The sequence below is a fragment of the Diplotaxodon limnothrissa genome, linkage group LG23 (assembly GCF_057381915.1).
Source record: "Diplotaxodon limnothrissa isolate DT_005_m linkage group LG23, D_limnothrissa_male_GT1.1, whole genome shotgun sequence".
NCBI classification, from domain to species: domain Eukaryota; kingdom Metazoa; phylum Chordata; class Actinopteri; order Cichliformes; family Cichlidae; genus Diplotaxodon; species Diplotaxodon limnothrissa.
In genome coordinates this window covers 19,367,530-19,378,701 of record NC_140617.1, presented here as the reverse complement: position 1 = coordinate 19,378,701, position 11,172 = coordinate 19,367,530, and the positions used below count along the sequence as shown (strand labels likewise).

Below are 11,172 nucleotides of genomic sequence, written 5' to 3'. Positions count from 1 at the left end.
TTGTTGCTGCCTTTCATAGTGTGTAACCTGAAGGCCCTGAGTACTTTCTCCCACACTGAAAACACTGGAATGATAAAATTATTTGAACATTACCTAATAAGACTGATTCAGGACAGACAATTAATTATGTTAAACTTTCCTAGCAGTCCTTCACAAACAGGGAACAGTCTGTCTATTCTCTCCATCTGTCAGCTGCTGCTGGCTCTTCCTCCTCCTCTTCCTCACACACTGCTGAGTTTGTCCTGGTGGATCATCAGGGGTGCAAAGCCTCACAGATGATGTGCAGCAGTGGGTCCCTCAGTCTGTCCTCACTCTGGACACTTGCAGTTGTCACACATGGAAATCAAATGTGTGATAAGCTGCAGGATTCAAACACAAGTGTGACTGTTAGGGAAAATATTCTAAAACACTTCTTCAGTAAAGACTCAGAGAAGAGAAACACACAGAGTTCTTGCTAGCAAGGGCAGCTCCCTACTGAGAGACTCGCACTAAGAAACTGCCCCGGTCTTTATTTATACTTCAGTGTGTGTGTGTGTGTGTGTGTGTGTGTGTGTGTGTGTGTGTGTGTGTGTGTGTGTGTGTCCTGCTGATCAAAGGGTCATAAAAGGCACATCCTTGGTCAGGAAGAGGGTAGACCTCCCCCACCCTAGATGGTTCACCCTAGATAACCCAGTGAAGAAGTCCAGCGGTTCATCTAGGCAAAAAGGCACTTAGACTAAAACAGACATAGCTATGTTAAAACAATAAAACAAGGTGCAACCTCTCATGCTCCCAGGACGTGGGGGTGCATTCCTGGAGTGCACACCAAGCCTGCAGCCTGTTAGAGATCACACATCCTGTCACTACACAATTAATTATATGCCTCTAAGCATACATGGTTAAATATTTCCTAATACAAATAACTACATGCAGTATTTTATCATATGCAAACTTATATCACTAAAAGATTATACTGACTACTAAATACAATTTTCCATTGACAGTGACTTATAAATACATGTTCATACTTTTATTACACAATCAGAGAAAGAAACAGAGAGAGTGTGCAGGACAGACAGACAGGTGACAGTCTCAGGTGTATACACTGCTACAAAACAGCACAAGAGAAGGAGGATTTAGGGTTTGTGTTATTACGAGTGCTAAACAAGAAGAGTTCCCAGGTGGTACAGTGGACACATGTGTGACTCCTGTGATTAAAGCATCTTTCTTTCAGCTTAACGAGTGAACCGTCAGCTCGTTCAAACACACGTTAAAGTTCGTTTGGCTCGACACCACCGGACAGAGGCAGCAACATAACATAGCTAACATTAACAGTGCCGTGAATCCTGCTTGTGCCGTGATATTCAGGACTGCAAACCGAGCAGCATTCACTGACTTTCAGCTTGTTGTGTTTGTGGATATATGACTATATATAAAATCATCACATTATCTGTAAGATAAGATTGACAATATATATATTTAGAAGTAGAGGCTTTAAAACAAAGTTAACGCTGAAAGTACAAACATCACTAATGTCACATAATTTTGCCGACATGTGACCAACAGTAATGTTTTAATGTTCTTCGTTATTAAACATTCGCACGTAAATAAGTGACATAATATTCAGTACTTACTTTTGACAGTTCACTCTTCGGCCGCTCCCTTCTGCCGTATTTTGCAGCAAAATTATCCAGCCGCGCTATGAATTGTGGGATATATGGGACCACGAAGCGTGCACCGGACTGTCACTACCCGATCCGTGAGGGGTGGCGCAAGATGGCGTGTTGAGCAGTCGCACGAATTAGGAGCTCGTTGAACTTGTCCCAGAATTTACTTTGTGTTCGTTATTGTTTCCACTCGAAAGTAGTAAAATGACTGCCCCAAGTATAGTTAAACCTGCTAAATTCAAACTCGACCTCAAAAAACAAGAAACAACATCGCCATGTGATGGAAAGGAAGACCGCAGAGAAGGAACGGATCATGACTACGTAGCAATGGACGTAGCAGTGATGAGCAAAAGGGAACGGGGCAACGATTCGGTTCCATCTACACCTTGTAAGAAGCCTGCAGAAAAGAAAGCTAAGTCAGCAGAGATAAGTGAAAGTGACGAAGTCTCCAATGCTACTATATTGAAAGCGATTCTAAACCTTGAAAAAAGAGTGGACGAGCAGCTAGCTGACCTGAGTGTGCAATGCAAGCAAGCTAGTACGATGCTAGCCAGCCTAGCCAAAGCGGTTCAGTTCAACTCGGAGGAGGTGAAAGAATGTAAACAAAAGGTTAGAGAGTTGGAGAGACGAAACGAGCAGTTGACCAAAGATAACTACGATCTCAAGGAGAGAGTGAGAGAGCAAGAAAGGTACAAAATGAGGTGGTGCCTCCGGATTAAAGGATTAGAAGAGAAAAGAGATGAAGATGTCAGATCGCTGGTTATTGGAATTCTTGGCAAGATCGCACCTGATATGATATCAAAGCTTGAAGAATTTGTGGATGTGGTGCATAGAGTTGGGAAGAAGATTGAGAACAAGGTCCGACATATCATCATTCTGTTTGCTCTAAGACACGTGAAAGAGGAGATTTGGCGTCGCACCAAAGATTCGGCTGTCTGTAAGAACGGGGGTTTCCACTTCGCTGAGGTACTGCCGCGGGAGGACTGGGAAGAGAGGAGGCGGCTGTGGCCGCAAATTGAACAAGCCAGACGGGCTGGGAAACGGGCCTTTTTCCGGGGTCCTCATGGATACATCGAAGGACGGAGGATCGTTGACGTTGAATGAAAGACTTGATGTAAGACTGTATACAGTGGAATATTATTAATGGGACAAAAGAGTTCTACTTAAAGTTAAAGGTTATTAGTCACTGAGTTGGTGACAAGTGTTACAATTTAAACTCATATTTATATATTTTTCTTTTCTTTTTAAAAAAAAAGAAGTTATTTTCTTAGCATATTCTTATTATGGTTCACTCAAAAATTTCTTTTGGTTCATTAAACGTTCGGGGTTTGAAGGAAATTGTTAAGAGAAAGGCACTTTTTTTATTTTGCAAGGGGCAAAAATGTCATTGTCTGTTTTTACAAGAAACTCACTCTGTGAATGCCGATGCTACCTTTTGGGCTAATCAGTGGGGAGACAAGATTTTTTTCAGTCATGGATCTAACAGATCTGGAGGTGTGGCGATTTGTTTTAATAAGTTCCCAGGGGAGATTATAACATATAAAGCTGATAGTGAGGGTCATTGGTTAACTGCAGTGTTGAAGAGCGAAGGTATATTTCTAATTGTTACAAATCTTTATGGACATAATAATGAGGGTCAAAATAAAAGTCTATTGGAAAATCTAACAAATGTTATTTCAGAGTTTAAAGTTATGTACCCCACAGATTACATCCTAGTAGGAGGAGACTGGAACATGACACCAGATGAATGGATGGACAGATGGCCTCCTCGCTTAGGAAGGAGGCAACAGAATAACATTATTGAGAACTTTTCTAGTGATAATAATTTTACAGACATTTGGAGAAGTTTGAATCCTGGAGTTAAGAATTATTCTTGGTTTAAACCTAATGGAGAAAGCAGGTCAAGACTTGATTATTGGTTAGTGAGCGATGACATTTTGAGGTGTACTTCACAATCTAAAATCTCCAAAGCACCCCTTTCTGATCACTGTTTCATTGATCTTGTCTTAGAACCAACAAGAACGAAACGTAGTAGCAGAGGATATTGGAAATTTAATGCCAGCCTTTTAAATAAGGACAAGTTTTGTGATAAAATTAGACATATAATTATAGATATAAAAAATGATGACCCATAGTGGGTAATATACAGAAATGGGAATTTGTTAAATTCAAAATCAGAGAATTCACTATAAAATTCTGCAAAGAACTGAACAGGGAAAAACGGGAATATGAAAGTAATTTACTTCGTGAAATAACTCAGTGCTGTAGTAAAGAAAAACTAAACGTGCAAGAGAAGAATAAATTGATGGAGTTACAATCTAAATTGGACGATCTTTACCTAGAGAAAGCCCATGGTGCCTTTATAAGATCGAGAGCCAAGTGGATTGAGGCAGGTGAAAAGAACTCTTCATATTTTAGTAAGCTGGAAAAGTGTAGACAGCAGAGAAATCTAATCTCAAGCTTGTTGATAAATGGGACTGAATGTAAAGATTTCAGAAAGATTGAAAAGGAAGTCTTCACTTTTTATTCCAAATTGTACTCCTCAGAATATTCAGCAGCTGATTCTGATAGTTTCTTTGATAAGATTCATAATCTCATCCCATGTATTGACAAGCCTTTCAAAGATCTGTGTGATTCAGAGTTTAAAATTGAGGAACTGGATTTGGTGGTCATGAAAATGGCATTAAACAAGTCCCCAGGGACAGATGGACTCACTACTAATTTTTATCAATTCTTCTGGAAGGACCTAAGAACTTTATTGTTTGATGCATTAAAGGAATCGATAGAGAAAAGAGAACTGATGCCGAGCACGAAACAAGGGTTGATAACCCTGATTCCTAAATCGGGCAAGGATAAAAGAATTTTAGACAATTTAAGACCCATCACCTTACTAAACACTGACTATAAGATCCTGTCTGGAGCTGTAGCTGAGAGGCTAAAGAAAGGCATCTCAAACATCATCAGTGAAACACAATCAGGTTTTTTGAAAGGAAGACTAATTCATAACAATATTAGGCTGGTCTTGGATCTCCTTGAATACAGTGAATTAATCCAAGAGAGAGGATACATCCTGTTCTTGGATTTTTACAAAGCTTTTGACTCAGTTGAACATACGTTCATATTAAAAACTCTGCAGTCTTTTGGTTTTGGAGAGGAATTTGTCAATGTTATAGAGATGCTATATAATGACATTAACAGCTCTGTTTTGCTAGAACATGGTACATGTTCAAGGTTTGAGGTTAATAGAGGGATAAGGCAGGGATGTAGCAGCTCACCACTTCTGTTCATCATGGTTGCTGAGCTGTTGTCTATTTTGATTAAAAACAGTCACATTGAGGGGTTAACTGTGATGGGTGAACAGATAATAATCAGTCAGCTCGCAGATGATACCACCCTGTTTCTAAAAAATGAAGACCAGATTCCTTTAGCCTTACAGGCGATCAACCATTTCTCCAAAGCTTCTGGCCTACAGCTGAATATTAATAAATGCGAAATTCTAGCTCTGCATGAGTGTACCCTGCAAGCAATAGATAATATACAGATTAAAAAAGAGGTTAAGTATCTGGGCATTGTAATTTGCAAGGATAAGACATCAACTGAAAATAAGAATATCTGTACCAATATAGAAAAGTGTAAGTCTATTTTAAACAGGTGGCTGCAAAGGGACATAACTCTGTTTGGGAGAATTTTGCTAACCAAAATGGACAGTCTATCCAGACTAATCTATCCAGCCTTTTCTCTGCCCATATCTCCAAAACTAATTAAATCTATAAATAATCTTAATTTTAGGTTCATATGGAGGAACAAATGTCATTATATAAAGAAAAATGATATGATTAAGAATTATGAAGAGGGTGGGGCTAATGCCATTGACTTTGATGTTATGAATGGTGTACTAAAATTGAAATGGTTAAGATCTTTCATTAGGAACAAAAATTCCTTTTGGAACATTATTCCCAGTGTGATTTTTGGCAAAATGGGTGGAATAGACTTTTTGTTACGTTGTGACTTTGATTGCAGTTCGTTACCTGTTAAACTCTCAGCTTTCCATCAGCAGGTCCTTCTCTACTGGAAATTAATCTACAAACATAACTTTACTCCTCACAATACCCCTATATGGAACAACAGGTATATTCGTTTGTGTAGGAAATCTGTGTACGTGGATGAATGGAGATCTAAAGGGATTTGGGCTGTAGCTCATTTTATGGATGATAATGGGGTCTTATTAAAGCATGAGACGTTTTGTGAGAAATTTGATGTAAGATGTACTGTTAAGAGATATAAATCCCTAGTGAAAGCCATTCCAGTCCCTTTGAGATCAATGATAAAAGAAGATATTGTGCACTCTAAAATTTCTCCTGGACTGAGGCAGCTCTGCATAGCTGGAGTTGAATTTGGTGACAGCAGGTTTACAAACAAAGTGATCAGGAATATTTTGATAAACGAAATTTTTCCTAATCCGGTTAAAAGAAATTATATCCTTAAAGAATTTGAGACCATGGAGGTTAAGGCGATAAGAAAAAAGTATATTTCACTTCCTCTTTCCCCTAAAGCAAAAGAGGTTCACTTTAAAATCATTAATGAGGTTTATCCAACCAATGAATTCTTAAGACGGAAATTTAATTTAGATGTGAACGCCTGCACATTTTGTGAAAATGATATTGAAAGTCTGGATCACTTGTTTTTCAACTGTGAATCAGTGCACTCCTTCTGGACTGACATGTGGAGCTGGCTACAGTCCAGGAGAATTCAGTTACCACATTTGACGGTGACAGTAATAAAATTTGGAATACTTGCTGAGAATGCAGATTTTGACCTGTTGATTAGGACGATTTTGTTAATGGGAAAATTTTTTATTCACAAATGCAGATACTTTAAAGCTAAACCATGTATAAACAGATGGCTGAATGACTTTAGACTCTGGGCTAAATCGCTGAAACTTGTGAATAACAAGAAAGCCCATAAACTTGTTGTTTTATTTAAAGAGTTTAACCTATGTTAAAAAAAACAAAAAACTCCCTATTTTATAATCACGACTGCCCTTTTTTTGCACGTTAGTTTTTGCCTTTGGTTCGAATCCTTCAATGACTGTTCTTTATTTTTGTGCTAACTCTTTTAACTTTGTGCTTATTGTTGTTGTTTTTGGGGTTTTTTTTGTTCGTTTTGTTTGTTTGTTTGTTTTGCTATAATGCTCAACCGAGGATGTAACATAATCGGATTAATGATGGTGCCTTGTATGTTAAACTGTTGTTTGTAAATAAAGTTTAATTTAAAAAAAAACAAAACTACCCGATCCGTACCGGAAACCCGATCGGTACCCCGCATGCGCAAATCTTATGTCACTTCCTCTCTTTGCCAACATTGCGACATTCAATATATTTGAATGATACGGTTAGCGCCCAGTTAGCTCCTAGCATTTCTCAACAGCTCTGCTTCCTTTTCGACTGCCCGGGACATTTAAACAATGGATAATCCGTATACAAACAAATTCATGCTTTTCTCCTCAACAGAGAGCGTCCCCCGATTGAACAACAGCGCCGTAAAATAAGAAGAATGGCGCCTAATTACAGACTTAATAATATTGACTTAGCAATGTGTCACATGAAGATTCATCAGCCAGATTAAGTGTTTACTGACAATTGACAGTGATAGAGGACATCATCATCACTATTCCAACAATCCTCTCCTCACAGACAAGCATAAACACACTCGACTATCGCTAAATCAAATTTAACACGCATTTGAAATCACGTTAATTCAGTTTATAATAGGGTTCATTCGCTCGGTCAGCAGGTGGCGGTATCCTCGTATACTGGAGAGTAAACTGCCATTAAACGAACAGAAGAAGAAGAAAACATCTGCACATGCGCGGTACGGATCGGGTAGACCCGATTTGTACGGTCAGACTTTACACATGCGCAGTAAGGATCGGAGAGTCCTGATCCGTAACTTTCTTTTTATTTTTCGTTTTTGTCTACATTGTACTGAAATGCTTCATTATTGCAAACATTTTAAGATATAATTATTATTCTTAACATCTTAACAGACCCATAACTATCGTAAAACGCTACGACCGGAAGTAGACACCTTTCGCGCATGCGGGGTACCGATCGGGTTTCCGGTACGGATCGGGTAGCGACACGGACCACGCTTGATATTTGGGGAAATCGGCACATTTGGAGTACACTTCGAATTGGGACATGTAAATGCATCGATGTGGCCTGATTTGCCCCAGCTGTGTTTCCTTCCTGTTGCCCATTCCCTGATTGCTCCCTCTGTGTATTTAAGCCCTGTGTTTCAGTTTGTCGCTGTCGTGATCTACCCTTATCTAGCTGTGTTTCTGTCTATGTAAGTGTATTTTGTATTCCTAGTTTTGGTACCCTTTTGAGTTCAGTATTAAAGCTGTTTTGAGTTCAAGTTCCACCTCCGAGTGTCTGCACACTGGGTCCTCCTACTACCACTCCTGCCTGCACACAGCTGTTCCATAACAAATTCCTATGTACGTAGTTAGAGTGTACTTCTCGAATTCTGTAAAACATTCTTTTCAAAAGGAATACAAGACGGCCTGTTTTAGGATGTAAAAAAAGCCTCATAGCAGTGAAAGTAACCATATGGTTCCCTCACCACTGCTTATAAAGACAAATAATTGCTTAACTGCACATTAATCTTTATTTAATATCTTTATTGACTTGAGACAACTTTTAAATTATGTATAGTCCAGTATTTACTTGACATGTCACACAACTACATTAGGAAAATAACACATATAACAAGACGTTATGATTTTTCTGGTTTGCATTAATCTGTCGTCATTGTATAATCTAACAGTATGAAAACATCTCATCACTATTTCTCACCTTTTCAATGTACTGACTATATGAATTGATATCTTGGTAACATACATCATGAATGAAGGTACAATTATTCTAACTCAAAAACTTTTAACTGGTAGTGTAAAGTGTTGGTCAGGTTCCCATTGTTCTTGGAATTTCTAATTTTGGACTCACTCATATACCTGAATAACGGTTCATTTTTGTTTAACCCTGTCTGTGGAGTCTGCTTTGGATTATTTCTCCTGTTTACTTTGACACACATGTATCTAAGTGTCATAAGATGGAAAGGTAAGTACAGATATATCAAATTTTTACTTAAGTACAGTACTTAATTCATTTTGGAACAGAGAAAGTTCCTTTTCTGCTGGCAGTTTCTTATGCCGTAGGGTGAACTACCATTCTTCTCGAGGACGCCACAGAGGCCCTCGGTTGGGCATTTTGGGATATCCTCATATTGCATTTCTTCTCCACCCACCCACAGCCACTCACCAGCCAGGTTACACAGGCCTGTCCACACCTGCCAACAGTAAACAAAGAGAAACAAACAAAGTTACAGTAAGTATAGTTATGAGTCTCTAACCAACAGAAGCGCATGCAGAAAACTGCCCAACCTCATCAGTGGTAGCCTCTTTTGCGGTCTCTCGTGCAGTGGTGTAGTCATCTGGAGTGATCAGGGAGGCCAGGTCATAGCTGTGGTTCCTGTATGAAGAGGCTGGATCTTCTGTGACCACTCCATCCAGAGACCTGCAGTGTTCTAATGCCTCCTCCCATGTTTTATTCTCCTTCACCAGAATCAGCTTTTCCTCATAACATAGGAAAGTTTTTTTTTCATCACACTTCTTGCTTTCCCATTTTCCGTCGCGTTTTCTGTTCACACAGTTTTCATCCTTTTTTGGTGCTGCAAGAAGTCGAAGTACAATAGACAAAAAAGACGGCTGGATTTCAGAGATGTTTTAAAGGTCTATTTTTATCTAGATTCAGTATCAAATCATTTTACCAGTACAGTGTTTATGTGTCTAACAAACCCTCCTTGCTGAAGTTCCAGCTGAAACAGTTGGTTTGGGACTTCATGAAACTCATTACAGTCAACACTGTGGTAGACAACACTGCTCCACACTGTAAATCTGATCCTTTCTCACCACTCAAATTGTTGAATGCTCAAAATGTCTCAAATTGATTTCAGGTCACAATGCAAATAAGTTTGGTATAATTACCAGTAAGTTTGATCTTGTAACATCTAAGGAGTAAGAAACATAGTATGAAAATGTACCATCCCATGGTGTGAAGATGGCTATTTCGCCTCCTCTGGACCATTTCCATGGACTTGTTGCATCCTTCCGGGACAAACCAATCCATCCAGAGTGCTGTAGAGCTTCATTCTCTTCTGCAGTTCTCACTCGGACCAAGTCAGTGTGGTTCTTCCTGCAGAATGTTACTGCCTCTTCCCAGGTATACTCGTAAGGTTTATTATAAAACTTGATGTCCAGCAGATGTCCACACACGGGGAAAAGAATGAGCAAGAGGGCAACGTGCTTCGTCATTGTGTTTTTCACAGGAGAAAAGTGGACAAAAAGCCTGCACAGACAGGACACAGAACAGAAATTTTATAGTGAGGAAGAGCAGCGTCTACTGTGTCCACATAACGCTCTACTGATAAATGCTGGGAACAATAAACTCTTCATTAAACACAACTAGAATAAATTGCACAGATATAGGTGCTTGTGTGTTTAAAGAAATCAATAAAACATTTCAAATTTCAAGTGAAATGTCCTATTATTTAAAAAGAAAAGAACACAAAACAATAGAAATACTAATTTAAATAAATTGTTGTAATGACATTTACAAAATAAGAGTGCGAGTGAGATCAAACTGAATAGTGAGATAGCTTTTGTTTTTTGTTCTTCTTTGGCAGATCATACACTGTGTTCAGTGTCCAGTGTTGGGGAGTAACGGAATACATGTACCGCCGTTACGTATTTAAAATACAAAATATGAGTAACTGTATTCCGTTACAGTTACCGTTTAAAAAGGTGGTATTCAGAATACAGTTACTTTGTTGAAATAAATGGATTACACTGCGGTACTTTCCTGCTTCATTTTGTCGCGGGTCAGGACTGTTTGGGTTTTGTTTGACAGCTACGTTCTGTTGTCCCAGGCGGCAGTGTTACAGTTGCCATGGTTACAGGGCGACGCTCTCTCTCTCTCTGCGACTGTGTGTTTCCTGGGTGAGAGAGCGCCTTTTCGTTGTTGTTGTTGTTGTGCTAAGCTAACAGGCAGAATGCTACAAGCATAGCTCTAAAGAATGTAGCCTCATGGGCAGTGTAGTCCGTGCTGCAGGGAGAATGGACTGCCATACACGTTATGGGTCTGTGAGCGCGAGGAGGGAGAAAAAGGGGAGTGGAAAGGTACGAGTTGTCATCGAGGAAAAACGGGAGCTGGAAGCATGTAAATATAATAATAACCACTGCAGTCAAGAAGAGTGCCTGACGAGCCCAGTTGTAAGTAAGCTATTAAGACTCGACTGTGTTCGTGTTTTCCTCCGAAAACAACAAGTTCCGTTGGAGCAGCCTTTCAACGCCTGTCTCTGTCTCTCGCAAGAAAAGTTGACCCACACAACAAAGTAAAGCTATTTTTCGGCTACGAGCCGACAGGGACCCCGCCGTATTAGTCAGAGGTCCCTTTACTACAGTTCG

The 11,172-nt window shown here is 39.4% G+C and overlaps 1 protein-coding gene across 1 annotated transcript; it reads right to left on the bottom strand.

The window, feature by feature from the left end:
- Window positions 1-8,807: 8,807 nt before the first annotated feature.
- Window positions 8,808-10,020, bottom strand: LOC146607828 (secretory phospholipase A2 receptor-like). Its single transcript, XM_085348767.1, has 3 exons — window positions 9,750-10,020; window positions 9,091-9,377; window positions 8,808-8,996 (listed from the first exon to the last, which is right to left on the bottom strand). The coding sequence occupies exons 1-3, from the start codon at window positions 10,018-10,020 to the stop codon at window positions 8,808-8,810; spliced, it is 747 nt and encodes a 248-aa protein (XP_085204893.1).
- Window positions 10,021-11,172: the final 1,152 nt, after the last annotated feature.